Source organism: Onychomys torridus, chromosome 8, assembly GCF_903995425.1.
Source record: "Onychomys torridus chromosome 8, mOncTor1.1, whole genome shotgun sequence".
Lineage (NCBI taxonomy): Eukaryota > Metazoa > Chordata > Mammalia > Rodentia > Cricetidae > Onychomys > Onychomys torridus.
The window spans coordinates 37,496,408-37,518,152 of record NC_050450.1 but is presented as its reverse complement, the minus strand read 5'-3'; the positions used below and the strand labels follow the sequence as shown (position 1 = coordinate 37,518,152).

The window sequence follows — 21,745 nt, the reverse complement described above, 5'->3', positions numbered from 1 at the left end:
TAAACAATACTTGGTTTCCTCTGGGATCCTTCAGTCCTGTCCATTCACAACTCTGCGAGTTCCAACAAGCCCAATGGTAACAACACTGCCTGGTAAAATTAGAAGCAGTTCTTACATCCCGTCAGGGTTTAAAAGAAGCCATGGGCCTGATGTGAAACTCCCAAATCAGAAAACAACAAATAAGTGAGACAAGAGCAGAGCTCGGTCCCGCTGGGCTGTCCACGTCATCCGGCATGTTTATTATCTTCCAGGTGGCCCGCCTGCACTGCTGGCAGATGGCAGATTTCTCAGTATTCCCGGGGTTTCTGAAGCAAGTACCATGGTGCAGCAGCATTTTCTTCACCCAGCTTCTCCTCTTTCTCCACCTGGGGGAGGTGAACTCAGGTAGTGTATTTGATCTGCAGCCATATTCAGTCCACCCAGGTAGGATGCGAGCACCCAAACTCTGCCCTTATCTTTGCTAGATGCTCTCTGGGAATGGGCTCTCCTAACGCAGCACCAGACCATACTAACTGCTAAAATGCAAAAAGATTCCCATGCAAGTTTTTGGATTTTTGTTTGTTTGGTGTATTTTTTTTTTCATTTGTTTTTTGTCACTCTTTATTTGTTTGGCTTTTGAGACAGGTTCTTGTTGTGCAGCCTAGGGTGGTCTGGAACTCACAATCCTCTTACCTCGGCCTCCCCAGTGCTGGGATTGCAGTTAGAGACCACCATTCGATACCTCTAATCCAGTCGTTAAAGAGTCACACCACTTGATGTTCTTCCATCAGTCATCAGCCCTGTTTCCCCGTGCACCCCACCCCCACCCCACCCCCGGGAGCAAAGATAAGCACAGTGGAGAGCAGTCTCCTTCCCTGGAAAGCCTTGCAAAGCACACATTCCCTGGGAAGGAAATAGATGGAGGATAAACCAGGATCGGAGGGGAGGGGGCAGGGGACAGAGAGAGCTCAGGTGTGTGAGAAAGACAGTAGAAGAGACCCTGGACAGGGAACCTGGTAGGAAGGCGATTGGGATTGACCAGGAGTCATCCAGGAGGCAAAAGGTTTTGTCCAAAATGGCACATGATCTACGGACAAATTGCAGGATGGGGAGGGAGATCTAGCAAGTTGGAGTCTGGGGAAGAAGTGTTAGCTGAATTTGGAAAGGAGGAAACAGACTGATTTAAGGAGAGCAGAGAGACCACCTGGAGACTCCACGAAAGAAGAGAAATGATCAAATGAAAGATCATGACAGGTCTCTCCACAGCAGAATTCAGTAGGCATTTAAATACTAAACCACACAGAGCAGAGTACACCCAAAGATCATGTTTCTATATGTTTTATTTGTATAGAAGCTGTACATGTGTGTTCTATTGATAAACACCGTGAAAACAGCCTGTCCTGGCTAGTTTGTTGTCAATTTAACACAAGTCAGAGATACCTGAGGAGAAGGAAGCACACTTGAGAAATTGCCTCCATAAGACTAGCCTGTGTGTAAGCCTGTGGCATTTTAAAATTAATAATTGATATGGGAGGGCCCAGCCCACTGTGTGTGGTGCCACCCTGGGTGGGGATCCCGGGGTATATAAGAAGAGGCTGAGAAGTCTGTGGAGAATAAAGACAGTAGGCAGCATTCCACCATGACCTCTGCTTCAGTCCCTGCCTCCAGGTTCCTGCCTTGAGCTCCTGCCCTGACTTCTCTGTAAGATAAAATAAATCCCTTCCTTCTCAGTTTGCTTTTGGTCATGGCGTTTATCCCAGCAATTGAAATTCTCACTAAAACCTGGACAAAATAAGACTTTCGACTCCCATTGAGAAGAAATCACCACCATCAGCCATGTGACTTCTCTCTTTCAAGATCTTTTTCTTGGTGTGCTTACACCATTCTATATTTATATATTCTATTCTATATCATAGGCACAATTTTCTTTTTGTCACTTACACAAATATGCAATTCTCTATTCTATATCATAGGCATATTTATTTTCATCAAACATTGCATTTAGTGTGCTCCCCTGACCAAATAGCATTACTCTCGATTGATTCAAACCAATAACCAGTGCAACCCTGTACTGTGTACTTGGTTGGAACATATGTACATATATATTTTAACTCGTGCTCTGACTTTTTGTTCATGACAATTTCTTCTCCAGGAAACCATGCAGGTTGTTGTTAGAGAGCAACTCATTGTTGTCATTTGAATAGTTTGCTGTAGATTTCTGATTTGCAAAGGGAAACAAATTTTAAAACCTTAAGTTTGAAGTAGGTTGATCTTGGCCATTGTTTTGGATTGTTGTCCTAGACGAGGTGAAGGTGCTGGGCCCTGAAGATTCCATTTTGGCTCTTGTCGGGGAATCGGTGGAGTTCCCATGCCACTTGTCACCGCACCTGGACGCAAAGCACATGGAGATCCGCTGGTTCCGGACCCAGGTCTCAAACGTGGTATACCTGTACCAGGAACAGCAGGGTCTCTCCAGCCGGCAGATGCCGCAGTTCCTCAACAGGACCATATTTGAAGCTAATGACATTGCCGATGGCAGCGTGACCCTGCATGTCCTCAATGTGTCTCCCTCTGACGAGGGCCGATATGGGTGCCGCTTTCATTCCGACGACTTCTCTGGTGAAGCCATGTGGGAGCTGGAAGTAGCAGGTATGTTTTGGAGCCAGCCAGGAGCAAGAGGCAGAGAAAAGGATCGGATTGGATAGAGCTGCCATGTACTCAAGGAGACATAATGGCACCGGGAATTCGGATTGAGAGCAAATAAGCACAATGGGTTAAAACACTGAGTGGGGCATGAAGAAATATTTCAGAGGTCTATCTGGTGCCTGTCTAGCACAAACAAGACCATGGTTCAATCCCTGGTACCAGAAAAGAAAACAAAAAAAGTTTTAAAAAAGTTAGAAAAAGAAATCCTTACCAGTCTATATGGAGCAAATAAAAGGGAGAAAACGTTCATAAAAAATACTGAATGACTTCAAAACAGCTGAAGAGGTAATTAGTGTCCATAATGACAAGGTGACTCAAAGTAACATCAAGGTATAATAGACATTTGTACAAGATTAATATTTGTTGTATCACCTAGAATTTCGTGAGCATTGAAACTTCCTAAATACCAACACATAGGAGCTGAACGTGGTCCATCATCATAGTCCACATTCAGAAGCGAGAGAGACAAGGAGCTCAGTAAACAGATGTGTAATGATTCCTCCAATCCATTAGTAAGAGGGAAAAACAACATGTAAAAGAAATTCGATGATGTATATAAAGTGCACAAGAAATAAAGGGGAATACAGTAGAAAGAAAGGTAAGATGCACTAGCTAGAAGCTAATAGAATTTGATTACCTAAGTAGTGAGGATGTAAGAACTGAAAATGATGGAGAAAGGCCTGAGGCTTTCCTGGTATGCATTTTATACATCATTGGTATTTAAACGTTGAAGTGCTAATGTGTTTTTGATTGAAATAGAATTGCGTCACTTTTCTCCCCTTCTTTTCTCTCTCCAACCCTATCCAGCTACTCTCTCTCAACCCCTCCCATCCCCCCACTCTCCAGTTGACGGCCTCTTTTTCTTTGAGGGTTATTTTTACATACATTCAGAGTGGTCAGCCTTGAAACCATACATACCACCAACAAAGATGGACTCAGGATATACTGAACACAGATATATTAATATTTTGCAAGTTTTAAATATATGGCTGGGAATATTGCTCAGTGATAGGATGTTTATCTAGATGAACAAGACCTGAGTTTGACCTCTAGCACATAAATTGATAGTTAAATGACAAATGATAGCTAGATAGATAACAAAGCCGGCTCTATTAGACTGGGAAAGGATTGCATATACCACAGGCACTTGAGATCTAGTGAGAATTAACAGGACATTCAGTTGGGATTTGGGGTGAGACGATTCCTCATTGTAGTGAGATCACTTATTGCACAGTATAACTGAATGCACACAGCCCTCCTCTGAATATTTCCTAATGCCCCTGTCTAGTGCAAAGTGTTCTTGTCAGTTCATAGCTGGAGGGCTGTGAGCTCACATACGTGATAAGAAGAGTCATAATTCCTGACGTCTTATGGTGACCTCAGATGGTGAACAGTGGCATGAACTTTATGCTTAGCTTCTAGGAGTGAGCCTGATCTTTCACAATCCTGCTTTCTCAGGGTTGGGCTCAGACTCACACATCTCCCTTGAGGGCTTCAACGAAGGAGGCATTCAGCTCCGATGCAGTTCCAGTGGCTGGTACCCCAAGCCGAAGGTTCAGTGGAGAGACCACCAGGGGCAGTGCCTTCCTCCAGAGTCTGAAGCCATCATCCAGAATGTCCAAGGCCTGTTCAGTCTGGACACATCTGTGATTGTCCGAGGAGGGACTCATAGCAATGTGTCTTGCTCAATCCAGAACCCCTTGTTGGCCCAGAAGAAAGAGTTTGTGCTCCAGATTGCAGGTCAGCATTTCTATACCAAAGGTCATGCACCAAACTCATAAAGCTCACTATAGATCATCATGGGAATTCCTCTGTTCCTAACACCATCCCTCAAGCCACTATTTGTAGAACCCCAAATTCTGACCTTCCGGTTCCCATCCCATTGAGTGCCTCAGAAGATAAAATAAGTGAATAATAGCATGCCTTAGAAGGTGGTAGTACTAGAGAGAACTGAGAAGCAGAAATCGGTACCTGTGAGTAATGTCATGTAGATCTGGGTTATAAAAGGGCAACTCAGGTCAATAGATGTTCAGGCAAAGAGTTGAAATTTCAGCCATTGCTTGGTTTCAAAGTCTATTGTTTGAAATTTTATTTTATTTTCTGTGTATGGGTGTTTTGCCTGCATGTATGTCTGAGTACCAGTTGCATTCCTGGTCCCTCTGAGGCCAGAAAAGGTCATAAGATCCCCTGGAATTGGGGTTACAAAAGGTTGTGAGCTACCACATGGGTGCTGAGAATCAAATTATAGGTCTTCTAGAATAGTAGTAGCAAGTTCTTTTAACTGCTGAACCATCTCTCCAGCCCTCAAAGTCTTTATTGTTTTAAGCCTTGGAGACAAATCTAACCTATGGGTTATTTTTTCTATAAATCTAAATCAAAAGTTCTAACAGAAAATACCATCTTCCTCTGTATCAGGCAGAAATGTATGATCTGTATGCATGATCTCAAGACAAACTGTAACATGCCCTTAAGTGGGCTGACTTGGCAGCATCATTTTCCATGCACAGTTCATTCTAAATTCCCCTCGTCACTGGGTTGTAGGGAAATCTGTGCTAGCTGTCTTTATCCAAAGGGAAAGCAAAGTGTACCCATCTCTAAGGCAAGCATGAAGGTACAACCTGGAGCTGGACACTAAATTTAAATTCTCAGAGCACAAAGGGATTTGGTTATCTTGTCCTTGATGTTTGCCTGTCAGATGGATGGTCTTGAAGAACAATAGTCCTGGATTATGAAGCTGTCAAAGTTGTTTAGCCTTCTAATAGACTTGCTTGCATCTCAAAGGAATAAAGAATTTTAAAAAATTCCTAAAGAGAACCTTACATCAGATCTGTACATATCTAAATTTATACCATTTATAGTTTATTATTAAGCTTACATACATAGACCTTTAGATCTGTACATACTTGCCCATGTCCACTGCTGTTAATGGGTCTCAGGTGGAGAGACCATAGAGGCTGGAACAGAGGACCTAGGTCTAACCACCAAGTCAGGGAGACAGCAGGTTGCACAGTGGAAGCTGTATGTGAAGGATAAACCTAGTGTGGCCAACCCCGTTGTACAAGACCATGAAAATGGAGTTCTAGAAAACCAACATTTCAGAAGAGACTACAAATACTGGAAAAACAAACCAGATTCCAAAGGAAAAAACTACTGTGTGACTTCACTCATGTAAGGGACCCAGGCCAGTCCAGTTCATATAGTCAGAGAATGTAATAGTGGTTTTAGACAGCCGCAGGCCCAGAGTGCATGAGGTGTGGGTGTTCAGTGGACGGTGTGGGAGTTCAGTGCACGGTGTGGGAGGATGAACGATTTCTAGAAATGGAGACTGGTGATAGGTGTACAACATGTGAGTATAGTTAATGTCATTCAACTCACAGTAAAGCATGGTTAAGATGAGGGCTAGCTAGGGTTTAGCTCCTTGGTACAAAGCCTATCTCTCACATGAGACCCCAGAAGAGCAACCAGGACTCTTAACCACTGTGATCTCAGGCTCAATTTACCATACTTAAAAGTTAAAAATACTTTTTTTAAAGAAACCCCCCTCTGAGATAAAGCATTACCTTTGAATAATTAGATCACACAGACACGAACATTACTGAACCGGCACAGATGCTTCTGCAGGGTTATGCTCCAGGTTGTCCTCATCCCTTCATCTTCTGGCCACTCTTGGAGCTGCCCTGGCCTGCATACAGCCCCAAGCTGCATCCTACCCTTGCAGATTGCTTGCGGAACGGCTGTGGTTAAACAGCTATTGGCTTTGTGAGGAATTCTTCCAGTGGTGTGAGAGCTGAGATCAATGTGAGGCCGCAAGTGACCACTGGTGGATTCTCCAGCCGGGCAGAGCAGCTCACTGGCTTTCTAAAACAAAACACTTTGGATTGTGGATTCATTGAAGTGTAGGATCAGAGCTGGAAGAAGTGGCCGCCCCGTTATGAGAGGTGGTGAGGTGAAGGGCAGACCAGGACCTGTCCTCCAGCTTCAGTTCACAGCCCTCCCTTTCCTGATGCTCACACTAGTCCTGCCCTTGCTCTGGGTCCTTCCTGGAGTGAAGACAGCATCTGTCCTCGTGTCCAGTTCATACCTGGCTGTAGGGGCTCCCGGTGTAACTGGCCACCCTAAGGTCATTCAAGGCTTCCCCAGATGTGAGGTTCAAGATAGTCTTGTCTTAGCGCTCTTAGTGGAGCCCAAATTGAGACAACAAACACCATGTGACCTGTTTTCCAGATGTGTTCCTACCCAGACCGTCACCCTGGAAGAAAGCGTTCCTGGGAACCCTGGCGGCCCTCCCACTCAGTCTGGCCGTGCTCACCATCCTGGCTCTGCAGTACTTTTACAAGCAGAGATGCTCCCAAGGTATGAGGCAGGCCCTGGAGCTTGTTTTGCTCCGTAGAGATGCAGTCTAGGGGTCTGGATGACGTTTGTTTTCTGTGCTGTTAAAAAACTAAAAGACAGGAAAAATCTGAAGCTTAACAGATAGCAGCAGAGAAATCTCAAGCACGGTAGACAGAATCGACAGTTGAAAGGGGCTTTTATTGGGGATGAGGAAACACACACGCAGGAAACAGACATGCAGAGAAAAAGACCCTCTGAGAAGCTAAGTGGGTCGGGGTGGGGACTGGAAAAGCCGAAATAATTCTTCCTGAGGGCCGGGATTTTAAAGCCTCTGAAGAGTCTTCCTTCCCTACCTTATGGTTGGCCATTTTGCGGACAGATAGAATGGTTGATTGGTCCCCAAATGTCCCTTGAACTTGTTGAACCAGTCCATCAGCGGGGGCCTGCTGGTGGGAGGCAAAAGCTGCTAGACTTTTGTCTCAAGTAAGGAGGTTAGGAAGAAGCGGGCCATCTTGGAAATTTGCCACCTTCAATACCTAGCCATCATCTCTCTCCCTGTCTGCATACCAGGGAGTCTACCTGCTAATCTCTCAATAGGAAAGTGGTGGGGTGTGGGGAGCCGTGGAGGGACACAGCCGCAGAAGACCACCCAGACTGGAATGAGACCTAGATTCGGGCAAGCCCTACTCAGCTTTCCCCATTCGTTCTTTCTTTCAGAAAAGCTGAAGGAGCAGGGTGAGAAGGACAGAGGTAAGTCAGCAGAGGTGCCCTCTCCCCACATCCTGAAGCAGGGCCCAGGGACCCCCTGGGTTTCTAAGGGAAGTCCTGGAGGGGGAGTCTAGGAGGAGGGCAGGGAAAGGGAAGAATAGAGTTTACTGGGACGGCCGGACGGTGTCCAGGCACGCAGGTTGGCTTCCAGATGCATAGAGCTGAGTCTGCACACCATGTACATAATCTGCCCTGTCTGGTCCTTCCTCACTCTGAGAGCATCCTGTTTTCCTTTTGTCTCCAGAAAGACTGACTGCAAGGTTGGGTAAGTTCTGGGCTCACCACAGGACAGGCTGTGGGACAAGTGAGTTTAACTGGCTGCCTCTGGAGCAGAAAAGGACCTTCAAGCAACTAGGCTCCTTTGAGGAAGAGAATATCCATTTGGTTCTCATCCATCCTTGTGCACCTCTTCTTCCTCAATCAGACTGAGACGGGCTGCCTGTGGGTGTCCAGCTTCAGGGTTCCTTCTACAGGAGAACCTCTGAGCAGTCCCTGCTGGAGTGTGTACTCCCCCAGTTCATCTTCCTGGAATCTGTCCTCCTCTCTTTAAGACAAATGCCACTGTGAAGGTTGACCCTTGAACTTGCACTCAAATGGGAATGCTCCTGTAAATTATTTTCCCTCTCACTGGAACACACCCACTTAAAACCGTGGAGGGGTGTGCTGCAGCAGAGGGGTGGGTGTACAAAGGAAGGTGGGAATCCGAGCACCTTGGTGCAGGCCAGCAATCCCAGCACTCCACTGGTGAGACAGACCCAAGAGGGTCGGTATAATTTTCAGGCCATGCTACTTAGAGAGACCTTGTCTCAAAAAAACAAAAACAAAAACAAAACAAAAAGCAAAGGAGGCCAAGAGATCCCAAATAAAGGGGAACTGGAGAAGGCCCCCATAGTTAGAATGAAGTTCCAGAGAACCAAAATTTGACGGCCCTGTCAAAACTCCAGACAAACGGCAAGAGTAGAGAGCAAGCCGTGTCTTGCTGCCTACTCAATCCTAACAAACAAAACCACTTCACTGAGTCATCAACACCACAGTCTACATTAGTATATAAAGAGTACAAAAAAATGGAGAGACCAGAGGACTCTGTTCTAGTGGCAGAGTTGGATCCTTTCCATCTAGCCAGGAGAAATAATTGTAGTGTCCTTCCTGTCTTTAAACAAAGATCTTGGGGATCAGCAAATGACCCCCAAAATCATATAGGCTGTGCTGGGTAGCTGGGCTTATTCACACACTTCTGCCCCCACCCCCTCCCTGCAAACACTGGGGAAATCCTGTGGTTCAGAAAGAACGAACCTCTCTCTAACCAGATTGGGGGTGGGGGGGGGAGGCTTAGGGAAAACCCTTCAGAACCAAGCCTGGCCCAGTGCCTGTTGATGTCTTTCTCTGAAATGAAGACAGGATAAAGGTCCTGGAGTGCAGGGATGAACCTCTTTCCACAGGGCAAAGCGGCAGGCATCAAGGGTAGAGTTGCAGTCAGAAGTGGTTTGAGATTAAGGAAGGTCTTTGCCTCAAAAGTTTGATGTTTCTCTCTGTTTTGCTTGCAGAGAGACTTCAGACAGAGCTTGGTAAGTGCCCCGCCACCCCAGAACTATTCCTTCCTGTCCTGACTTTGTGCCCCAGCTATCTCCCAACAAAGTGTGACCGCAGCTGGAACTGTGCAGACTGTGTGGGTGGTGAGGGGAGGGATAGTTAGACAGTCATGACATAAATGTGATGTGGTGTCCTGACTTTCTAATTCTGCTTTTCCTTTGCTGCTTCAGACTGGAGAAGGTTCGAAGGCCAGGCTGGTGAGTAAAGCCTGTTTCTCTCCCACTGCTTCTCACTGGGCTCCCTGATTTACCATGAGCGAACCACATTCCAACTTAGGACATGCATTTCCAACTTAGGACATTTCCATTGACAAGTTAATTTACAAGTAAATTGAAAATGCACTGTGAATTGTACATCGAAAGTGGTCTAAGTTGGAAACGCATTGATACATCTACCAAATATCACAGATGAGCAGTACAGTGCTGGGGTGTTGTGTGGGTACCTTCTGGTCACGAGACTATCTGGGGCTGTGACTCACTGTGGCTTCCTAGCATCTCCACAGAGTAACATATTACCACCAGCAGCCCAAGAAATGATCAAAATTCCAAGTATGGTTTCTAATGAATACTTATGGCTTCCAAACCATCGTAGAGCTAAAAACAACAAAAACAAAAAACCATAAGTCAAGTCATCATTAGCTGGCTCCTCTCTATGCTGCAGCATCACAGTCTCTCTGGTGCTTCTGCCTTCTCTCCTATGCTTCACATGTTGTATGTATGTTTTACTTGGTAGAGGTCAGACCCAGGTTTCACTTTTATATTTATATTTATTGTCCGGAAACTACATGTGGGGAAACATTGCTTCCAATCCTGGTTACACACTACAATCACCTGAATTTCTGATGTTCACCTTCCAACTGCCTGCCGGTCTAGAGGAGACATGTTACTATATATGTAAATACTTCTCTTCACACCTGAGTGAATATGAGGACATGGGCACTCCTAGGTATGGCTGAGGAGCGGTTTTTATTGTAGATACGGGGGAGAGTACAGTCAGAGGCATCTGGAAGAACCCAGACTGAACTGGCTCATGAGAGGGGTGGGGGTTAGAGCAAGAGAGAAAGAGAAGAGAGAGGGAAGAAGAGAGGTGCAGGAGAGGAGCCGAGGAATCAAGAAGAGAACCCAGAGAATGTGTAGCCAAAATGGCTGAGTTCTATAGGGAAGAGAAGCTGGGGGAGGGGAAGTGAAGCTCAGGGACTTGAGAGGTTTAGGGTAGGGGGCGGGGTGTGCCAGCAGGACTCAGGGAGCCTAGGGGCTAGCATAGACCCTGATATGGTAATAGACACCACAGGCATGGGTAAATGGAAGAGCCGGGTGTCACTTTTGCCAGGGCTAAGGAGATGACTCCTTTTAGCAAATAGGGACTCTTAAGTCCCAGAAGGAATGCTGGCTTTTGTCTAAATGCCAGGCTTTGGGGAAAGAAATTTCTCAGGACCTAACAATACCTATATTCCCTCCATAAGACCATCGGCCTAATACATATTTTGTTTTGCATATATTCTTGCAAATCTGAATTTCTACTTTGCCACATGCATTGTAGTTTGTGTAAACATCATTGTCTCATGCTGCCTGTCTCTTGCTCTATACATGTATCACTGTTTAAATATCCATCTAATATATGTGTTAGGTCTGTTTCTTCTTGCTGATTCTCACTGCACACCACTGCAAACCACACTGAATAAGCCTGAAGTGTGTTGTCCCATCACCCTTTTTCTCTAGGAGGTACAACCAGAGAGGGAGATTAAGCTGTTAGTTAGACAAAGGTTTCCCAGAAAGCCATCATCCTGCCATCAGCAATGGTGAGACTCTGTACACCTGCATCCCTTGTGAGCTATCTCTAAGTGTGCTGGCCCATAGGGATAAATGCTTTCTCATTCCTTTATTAGTGGCTCATCTCTGGATGCTAAGATTTTGAACATTCCTATATTACATATATCCTTATTGACATATTATATAATGTATATATATATCCTTATCAATATATACATATATTATCATTGATGTTAAACAACATGGATTCCTTTTTACTATTGTATCATTTGCTGTTAGTCTTGTCCATGTTCCCCTTAATGAAGAGAGATCATTACTTTTGATAAAGTTTAATTAATCAAACTTTTATCGGTGGCTTTTGCTTCTGAAGTTTTATTGAAGATCTTTGCTAAGGATAGCACAATGATATTGTCTTACAATTTCTTTTATTAATTTATAGGGTATTTCTCAGTCTTCTGTTAGTGTCACACAATACCTGAAATAGTAAACTTACAGTGAGCAAAGGTTTGCTTGGAGTCACAGTTTCAGAGGTAAATCCATAGTCACTTGGGCCAGGGGCAAGGCAGTGGTAAGGAATGTGTGGTAGAGAAAGCTGCTTGCCTGTGGTAGGCAAGAAGCAAAAAGAGAACCAGGAGAGGCCAGAGACTAAGGTTTCATATAGTGCAGAGCTGAGGACTGAGCCTTTGACTCAGATCCAAACTGCAACAATATGTTTCATGTATACATCCATTAATCAGTTCTACAGAAGTCCCCACACTGGGTGTGAGGTGATAATCCACTGACTTGTCTGTGTGCACTGAATAGGTCTTCTCAATGCCATTGAGTACACCAGCCGTAATTTCTCCACTGAGGCCAGGTTTCGATTTGCGTGTATATTCAGTGCAGATGCGCTTGTCCGTGGGCTCACCTCCCTACTCCTTGTTTTTACCATTATGGCTTTTATAGCAAGTTTTTATAATTCAAGTTTTATAGTTCAAGTTTTTAATAGTTCATTTTCTTCCCCATATCTGCTTCCCTTTTAAAGTTAATGAACCTTTAAAAATACAAATTTGCACAATTCCTTTAAAAATTCCCAAGTTGATTTGGACGAATGGTTTAAAATTTATAGGCAAACTAACGTTGGATCAACATTTTGCTAGAACTAAGTTATTCCATATTAGAGCTGTGCATCTCTAAAGTTCCACGGACTGTTTTGATTCCAGTCCATAGTTAATCCTCTAGCATCCTGAAAAAATGTCTTCTATTGTTTGGGATCAACTCTTTGTTTCAAAATAGAACAAGAGGAAACTAAAAAAAAAAAAATATATACTCGGAATGGTCCACAATAAAAAACGGAGGCTGTAAAGAGAAGACTGGGTATCTAGAAGGCATCTTAGGACCAGCGGAGCCCAGCTCAGAAGGGCCTCCAGAACTGAGCTTGGCCAGGTAGAGATAGGTTTCATTTCCATCCTTTGGTACCAAGGCTGCTTGTCCCTTGCCTCTGTTTCCATCTTCCCAATGTAACTTGAGGCTGCACACCACTTTGCAGACCTCTGTCCAATCCAATCCAGAGGTGGGGATGAGCATACTTAATTTGTGGGCAGTTCTTGAGCAAGGGAAGTCACCCTCAAGGTCCAGAATTGCTGGCTTAGCTCCCTGAGTCTTTTCTCTTTGGTTTCAGAGTGGAGAGCGGCCCAGCAATATGCAGGTAAGGAACTGAAGCTGCCAAGGGTGACTGGTGACAGGGTTGGGTTGGGTCTTGCATAGAAAGGATGGGGAGGAGTCTGACATTAGAGGAAAGGTTTTTCCAGGAGCCACGTCCATCTCCTGGAAATGAACATAGTATACATACAGCATGCTGCATACCTAATGTGCACACATGTTTCATACACAAACTGTTCACACACAGGCACAGTTTTTTGGGGATTACTGGGTTCATTTCCTAAGGGCAGGAAGGCTGCTTCTGGAATCTGTTTGTAGAAGAAACAGCAAAATCTGAAAGAAACCTTTCAGATCATTCCTCAGAAGGGCTCCTCAGGCAGGCATGATACATACCTGAAATCCCAGCATTGGGAGGCTGAGGCAGGATGATCATGAGTCAAGAACAACCTGGGTTATATAGGGAGATCTTGTCTCAAGAAACAGGTAGGTTGGGTATTTAGGGGTTATCCTCCAATTTCTCAACCATCAAGTAGATGAATGTGTTTCGGGCATGGGTCACTGGATTAGATCTCAGAGGTTCCCTGTAGGTCCCCCCCCCACAACCCCGACACGTTTCTCTGTGTAGCTTTGTGCCTTTCCTGGAACTCGCTTGGTAGACCAGGCTGGCCTCGAACTCACAGAGATCTGCCTGCCTCTGCCTCCCGAGTGCTGGGATGACAGGCGTGTGCTACCACCTAGAGTTCTAAAATTGCTGTAAAGCTGAGGTGCAGTGAGGCTGTTCAGACTGGGTGGTGGGACCAGAGGAAACAAGCCGCAAAAGGCTTGACTCCATCCTAGTAAATCTACCCATGAACCTACCTCATTTGAAACCAAAGAATGGAATTCAGGGACTTGTCTGTTAGGAAAGGAATAGGCTTCAGGAGTGTGCCACTCTGGGAAGAGGGGTAGTTGACTCTGTGTGTGTGTGTGTGTGTGTGTGTGTGTGTGTGTGTGTGTGTGTGTAGAGGAAGGGAGGGGAGGGAGGGAAGAGGAGGGGAAAGGACGGTAGGGGAGGGGAGGGAAAGGGGGAGGAGAGGAGGTGCCTGAACCTTCCCCAGCGGGGGTATTAAATTAACTATGCTTCTGCTCAGTGGACGTGACCTTGGATCCCACCACAGCGCACCCTAGCCTGGAGATCTCGGACGACCTCAAGAGTGTGTCCTCCCTACCGGGGGCGCCCAGTATCGCGGCCCACGGCCTGCAGCGGTTCTCGGAGCAGACGTGTGTGCTGAGCCGGGAGCGCTTCTGCAGCGGCCGCCACTACTGGGAGGTGCACGTGGGCCGGCGCAGCCGCTGGTTCCTGGGCGCCTGTCTGGAGTCGGTGGAGCGCTTGGGGCCGGCGCGCCTATGCCCGGCGGCCGGCTACTGGGTGATGGGGCTGTGGAACTCCTGCGAGTACTTCGTGCTGGACCCGCAGCGCGTGGCGCTGGCGCCACGAGTGCCTCCTCGGAGGGTAGGCGTCCTGTTGGATTACGAGGCGGGGAAGCTGTCCTTCTTCAACGCGTCGGATGGCTCGCACATCTTCACCTTCACCGACACTTTCTCAGGGGCGCTCTGCGCCTACTTCAGGCCCCGAGCCCACGATGGCAGCGAACACCCGGATCCCCTGACCATCTGCTCTTTGCCGGTTAGAGGGCCACATGTCCTCGAAGAGAACTACAATGACAACTGGCTACAGCCCTATGAGCCCTTGGACCCCGCTTGGGCTGGTGATGAGGCCCTGTGGTGACCTCAAGGCCAGGTCCAGGCAGCATCCTGAAATCCTGGACAGCGCTTTGCTCCCTTGCTGCCAAAGCGAGCAGAGGCTTATACAGTGGAAGAAGGACCAGAGGACTTTGGCATATGCAGTTGTGTGTATATGACTATCTTTAAGGAAAGTGCGCAAATGAGAGATCGTTTGTATACATAGCAGGATTCGGAGTGTGTACTGTGGGAATGGGAAAGAAGTCAGAAGTATCTGCTAATTTGTATATAGTTCTGTATGTTTTGTGTAATTTTGTATATTCTGTAAAAGTCTAGAAGTAATGACATTTTGTAAGCAATGAATTCTCCTATGGGTCAGATCTGAGTTTTAAACATCATTTCCTACTAAAACGAGAAGGGAGAAACGGCTGGTTCCAGGGCTGGGGTAGAGAAAGCCCAAAACTTGGACCATTTTGTGGTATAAAATAAAAATCAGTCTTCAGAAACTGATAGGGAGCAGAGTAGTTCAGATCTGCTGTGCAAAATGGGGAGTGTGACAAATATACACAATTTTAGCTTGTCGATTAAAATAAGTAAATAAACATAATTTTTAAAAAAAGCAAACCACATAGGTACAGTTTGTAGTGACTTCCCTGGCTATCTGTGGGGCAATAGGAACATGGAAATCATTAAGGGCAGTGAAGAGGCTGGGGTGGAGGTCAAGGGTAGAGTGCTTGCCTAACCTGAGGGATCTCACACATCTTCAACTTCATGGACACTTTCTCTGGGGCAGTGTATTAGTTCCCCAGCACAGCAGGGGAAGGGTTAGGATGGCAAGAATGCAGTATTACTCCAAAACGTACATATTAGTAACAATATACATACTGAACAAGCTATGTTTAGGAATATATGTGTATACTCATACACATACATATATGCATGTAATAACAATTAATTTTAAAAGGCCATGAATTTGAAAGAGAGTAAGGAGTTACGACATGTGGGAGGACTTGGGGGGAAGGAAGGGAGAAATGATGTAGTTTTATTGCAATCTCAAAAATTAAAAAATAAAATATTGTGGCATTAGGTACTAACTAAAATCCAAATGCATAAGTCCATGCCAGCACTTCAATTTTTTTTCTTTTTCTCTTTTTCTGAAAGGGAAACTTTAAAAAAAAATAATCAAATGAAACCTATCTAAAAGACAATGGGGAGGGCGGAATGAAAAAGTTACTGGCTTTATTTACATTGTGGAAATAATCAGCACAGACAAAAAGTAATGGATGCTAAACTCACTGGGCAAAGTCTGTTGGAAAGCTGTGGGTCTGCCGGAGTCCAGCTCCGACCTGCTACCACCTCTTGAAGGGTTCTTGAGTGGGGGAGAGAGGAATGAGGAAATCATAGATAGAAAGAGATGATAAGAAAGACAGAGACACAGGAGAGCTTGGGGGGGGGGTGCTGAATCAATATCCAGCCACCCAGAACTTTATTTAAAGGGGCTTTTTATAATATGCCTAGGGGAGAGACAGAAGACGTCCCACTTGCAAGATCAAAACACATCGTACAGCCAAGTGTAGACCCTTCCAAACACCTGGTTACCACACCTGTGATCAATCATCCCATTACGCAGCCCTGCTGGGTAAAGCAAGCCCAGATTCTCTGACCCTGAGTAAGTTCTCACTAGATAGCCCCTGTGGGCTCCCACAAAAAGCAAGATGTTTCCACAGTCTTTAGTAAAATTCTAACATACTTCTTAAAAGTAGGGGGAAGGACTTTAGAGTTCTTTCCTCAGCTCATTAGCATCATTCCATTCTTGCCAGTGCCTTTTCTTAAAACCTGTCTCTATTTGTACTCCATGCCTAGCTTTAAAGGCATAACTCTCCCCCCTTCTCCTTGTGGCTGTCAGGATTTTCATCTCATCTGTATTAGTTTGCATTAACCTCTAATAAAACTGTCCTTGAGCTTCTTTTAGGAAAACAAGGGGGGGGTACCTCTGCATTGATAATCTGCAAGATGAGCTGAGTGGTGACATTTACATTTTCAAGGATGAGACAAGACATTAGGTCAAAGGGAAATGAATAGGAGCCCAAAATATTTTTTAAAAACTTATGTGAATACTGATTTTACGAGTGAAACTTTAGTGCTATAGTGATGCAGGGAAATATTGCTTTTCACAAACATGTCCTGAGACAGGAAAGCTCATAGATTGACTCCCATTGGAGTAAAAATGTCTGTAGCCCAGTTTAGGGGTTCAGCAGCCTACTTTAGGGGTTCAGCTGTGTGAATTACTACTACTTGATTAACAAAAGCTTCCTCCTTGGGTATGAGATGTAGCTCAGTGGTAGAGCACTTGTCTAGCATGCAGGAGGCTCTGGGTTTGATGCCCAGCATCACATTAAAAAAAAACAACCAGCTGGGTGTTGGTGGTGGTGCACACTTTTAATCCCAGCACTTGGGAGGCAGAAGCTGAGGATCTGTGAGTTCAAGGCCAGCCTGGTCTACAGAGTGAGTTCCAGGACAGCCAGGGCTACATAGAGAAACTCTGTCTTGCAAAACAAAACATCAACAAAAATACAGAGCCCCCTATTCCATCATAAGCATTCTAAACTAATGCTACTCTATCTTGATTTTCCCCCTTACAATAAGGTAGAAAATTCTTTTTATTTAAACTTTAAAATGTATTCTGAACCTGTTCATTTCTAGTCACTTTCCTTTCTACCCAGATCCAAATTCCATGACCTCTCACCCAGATCACTGCACAGCAGCCTGGGTGGATCTATTGAAACAGATCAACTGGGCATGCTGGTACATACCTGTAACCCCTGCACATCAGCAGGTAATGAGATGGGGACCAGCCTAGGTTATATAGTGGGTCCCTGGCTCCCAAACAAAAACAACAAACAAACCCAGGGAAAACCCTGTCTCTCTTCTTGTTCAGAGCTCTATCTCCTCACACTGCCTGACTAGATCCTATATGAGATCTATGTGAGGTGGGCCTGGTTCTCTCTAGCCAGCAAGCTCTCATTCTCTCTGCCTCTCCACTATAGAACTCATTTTCAGCTGCCTCTTTAGCTGGAACACTTTGAATCTTGGCCCAGACTCTAAACTTTCTAAGGGCTGGACTATGTTTCCCTTCTTCCCGGGTATCTCCACATACTATGAAGTCCCAGGGAACTGGTGGTGGTCTCTTGTGTGCTGGAATAATTAATTAGACATTTTCTTTTGGTCCAATGTGTTTAAAGGAGGTCTTTATTGAAAATGTAGATCAAAAAGATTATCTCTTGACCTGGGTGTGGTGGTACATACCTGTAATCTCAGCAATTAGGGGTAAAGGTGCTGAGGCAGGAGAGTAGGATGATCACAAATAAGTTCAAGGCTAGACCAGGCTGAAAACTGAGATGAGACACTGTCTCAGAGACAAAACACCCAAAGTGCACTTCCTAAGGCCCTCCTGAATATCTGGCTTCATAGATACCCTGTCTTTTCAAAAGTCAATTCCTGTGCCTGTGTCTGGTAGTCCACAGGTCCATGCCTATAATCCCAGCACATAGGTGAGACAGAAAGACCAGGTCATTGTTGGCTATATAGAGGGTCTAAGGCTAGCCAGAGCAGTACCAGGCACCATCTCAAACAAAGCAAGATGATACAAAGCACCTTCCACAAAAACAAAACAAAAAACTAGAGAGAAACACCCATGCCTGTCTGCAGCAATCTCATTTCTGATTTACCTTTGGTTTCAATGATAAGCATCCTGGGAGCCAGTGCTTAACTTAGTGGTAGAATGTGTGTCTAACATAGGGTTCAATCCCTGGCACCACCCCCCTAAATCAATCTGCCTGTGCTTTCTCCTGATTGTATAGAGTCTCTGTACTTCCCACAGCTTAAACTCTGGCTGTGAGAGATTGCCACATTCCATGGCAATAGTTTGCAAATGTGCATATAAGCCAAACAACACTTTATACCCCTGTAACATATACCATGTTTACTTGTTAACTGTGCCCCCAGAAAGCTGAAAACCAACATAGTAATCAATACTATGCAGTTCTTAACATTTCTACACTTTGATTCCATTCTTAAGGTGCCAAACCCCAGCTAGAATTATAGCTCAGTGGTAGAGCCCTTGCCTACTGTGTGGAAAGCTTGTGTCCCCAACACAACAAAAACAAATAATGAAAGAACAAAGGCAGGTGGGTGTTTGTAATCTTGCAACAGGGACTACCCCCAAGGTGATGAAATAAACTCTGGGCTCTTAACGTGTTACACATTAAAAACATGGTCCGTGTTCTCCTCTGCCTCCATCCTGTACTTGCTCCATGACTTTGCTGTAAAACATTGGTTTAGTCTGAAAAGCCAGAATGTTTACAGAACAACTGGACAATAAATACATCATTAGCCCACTAGTGTCAGTACAGATAACACTTGTCACATGTGAATTGTGATAATCATTGCCAAGTTTGCTCTGCAGAAACCTGGGGGCTGCGTTCGCTAAAAACACTGATTCTTCTCTTGAACATGTAGATATTGGTAAGATGGCTCAGTTGGGATGCAAGACTTGGCATCTCTGTCTGTATAGCATGTCAATGCCCTTTGCTGCTTCAGAGCTTTTGAACAGACTCTGCTCAACTCTCCATGTAGCTATGCTGACCATGTGAGAAATGTGTCCAGGACTGCAATGCACGGTTAACTTGGCCCAGTGCCCATTGGAGCTGGCTTGGGTTTCTTCCACCTTGACCTTATGCTTTCTTGTCAACATAAACATTGTAAGTCGTTCAGCCCTGTCATAAAGCTGGGATGTTTACACAAGACAGTGGCATCAAATGACACTCAGCAATTTCTGAGGAAAATCCGGCCCACCAAGTACAAGGTCACAAAGCTTTCACACAAGGCTACAAACTTTTGAGACCATGGCCCTGACCAGTGGACAATTAACATACTTCAGCTTATGCCCCACCCCCAAAGTTAATAAAATCCTGTTGCTCCCTTTTGTCCAGTGAGGAGCAGCCTTCTCTGGACTAAGGCTCAGAGCTTTCTCTTTAGCTGTAGTTGAAGTCAGCCAGTCACATTGCGACACAGTTTGCCTGTCTTGTTTATAATGTATGACTTGGTCTCATTTCTATTGTCATGTGACAAGGTCCTACTGTCCAGTGTCAGTCCCGATGACTTCAAAGGACACTTGAGCCCTGGTCAGCCTAGGCAACACACTGAAACTCCACCTTTTAATAGAAAAAAAAATTAAAGTATGATTGTGGAAAGATACAAAACTGTATTCCCTAATAATGAACACATAAAAATGGAGTTTCACAGAAAGTAATTAGTTATTAGTGAATGCCAAGAAACTTTGGGTGTGATTTTGTCAACAACCATGGTTGTACAGATGAAGAATATAAAGTCTACAGAGAAGTGACCTTGCCCAAAGTTTCTCAGTTCTTACATATCCAAGCTTTGTGTACCATATTTTGATATGCAGATGAGTTTCAAATGGATTTCCAGACTTGGTTCACTGTGGTTTCTGTGTGTGTGTTTAACAGGGACAGCTCATGACTTGGGCTTGGAACTCAATTTGTAGCTAAGGATGACCTTGAATTTCTGGTCCTCCTGCCTCTACCTCACAAGAGAAAGGATTATAAGGCATGGGCTAACATGTCCGGTTCCTATGCTGGAAAAAGAGTCAAGCACGTTGTTCATGCTAGGCAAGCACTCTAACAACTGAGCTACAACCCAGCTTAATATGTAGTCCAGAGGAAAGGCTGTGCCTGCCAACCTCCAGAGGACACAAACAGGGCATCTGATGGTTCATAAATTCACCATGGGCTTTGAATCCTCAAAACAGTGGTTCTTAGAGGAGGAAAGGGTCGTGTGAACATAACAAGAGCCGTCTATTCCTCAAGCATCATCCTTTCCAGTGTCCATGTTCACAGATTACCCTCAGTTCACAGCCTAATCCTACTCAGCCACAGAGTCCCCAGGAAGGGGTAGAGGAAATATGGAGATAACAGGGAAGCCTGGACACAGGAAGGAACAGATAAGATAGAAACTAGAGCAAGGTGTGTGGGGGTGGGGTTGCCTACATGCCCCACCTCCCCAGCATCTTCCTCAGAGCACTGGTTACCTCCCTGTTCCTCAGGCTGTAAATGAGTGGGTTGAACACTGGAGTGAGGATAGTATAGAAGATAGAGGTAGCTCTGTCTCCCATTGGTGTCCTAGATGAGGCCCGCTGCATGTAGCTAAATATGGCTCCCCCGTAGTAGAGGCCCACTACAGCCAGGTGGGAAGAGCAAGTGGTGAGGGCCTTCTGTTTCCCCTCAGTGGAGGGCATTCTAATCACAGTTGTGAGGACCCGAGCATAAGAAGCCACAATGACCCCGAGAGGCAGCAATAACATCACCACACAGCATGCATAGATGAGGTCCTCAAATAGTGAGGTGTCAGCACAGGAGAGGCGCAACAGGGCTGGGACCTCACAGAAGAAGTGGTCCACCTTTAGAGATCCACAGTAGGGGAAGCTGAAGACCATCCCCACATCAATCACACTATCTGCCATCCCACCCATCCAGGATGCCATGGCCAGGAAAGAGCAAACCTTCCAGTTCATGAGCACAGGGTACCTCAGTGGGTAGCAGACTGCCATGTACCTGTCATACGCCATGACAGCCAAGAGGAAGCACTCAGCTCCTCCTACCATGACCACAAGGAAGATCTGAGATGCACAGCCTGCCAGGGAGATGAACTTCCTGCCTGAGAGAAAGTTGGCTGCCATCTTGGGTACCACTGTGCATGTCATTGTCAAGTCCATGATGGAGAGCTGGCTGAGGTAGAAGTACATGGGGGTGTGCAAGTGTCTATCAGCCTGGATGAGTGTCAGGAGGAGGATGTTGCCAACAACAGCGGCCCCAAAGGCCAGAAGAACCAGGGAGAAGAAGAAGGAGTCATAAGGCGAGTGACTGAACAGGCCTGCAAGGATGAAGCTGGATAGGGAGGAATGGTTCCAGAGCTCCTCTGCCATGACCCTGAGAAACAAACAAGCAAAAAAAAAACAAAAAAAAAAAAAAAAAAAAAAACCTGTTATTGTTTATCTCAGTAGCATAAAACAAAACATAACATTTTCCTCCCAAAAGGCAAAGACTGGCTCTTTGCCACTGCCCTACCCTTTCCTCCTGCAGTAAAAACCCATTTTCCCTCAGCTGCTTTCAGGTGTACCAAGCATGAATTGACCCTATTTCTCTTGAGAGAGGAGGGAA

At 45.4% G+C, this 21,745-nt stretch overlaps 2 protein-coding genes across 2 annotated transcripts; one reads left to right on the top strand and one right to left on the bottom strand.

Moving 5' to 3' along the window:
* Nucleotides 1-275: 275 nt before the first annotated feature.
* Nucleotides 276-14,553, top strand: Btnl9 (butyrophilin like 9). Its single transcript, XM_036195215.1, has 9 exons — nucleotides 276-384; nucleotides 2,281-2,628; nucleotides 4,144-4,425; nucleotides 6,910-7,038; nucleotides 7,735-7,767; nucleotides 9,330-9,350; nucleotides 9,546-9,572; nucleotides 12,805-12,831; nucleotides 13,916-14,553. Exons 1-9 carry the CDS (start codon nucleotides 276-278, stop codon nucleotides 14,551-14,553), a joined length of 1,614 nt encoding a protein of 537 aa, XP_036051108.1.
* A 6,018-nt stretch (nucleotides 14,554-20,571) lies between these two features.
* LOC118588302 (olfactory receptor 2M3-like) lies at nucleotides 20,572-21,510 on the bottom strand. Its single transcript, XM_036194549.1, has one exon. The coding sequence runs from the start codon at nucleotides 21,508-21,510 to the stop codon at nucleotides 20,572-20,574; it is 939 nt and encodes a 312-aa protein (XP_036050442.1).
* Between the last annotated feature and the right edge of the window lie 235 nt (nucleotides 21,511-21,745).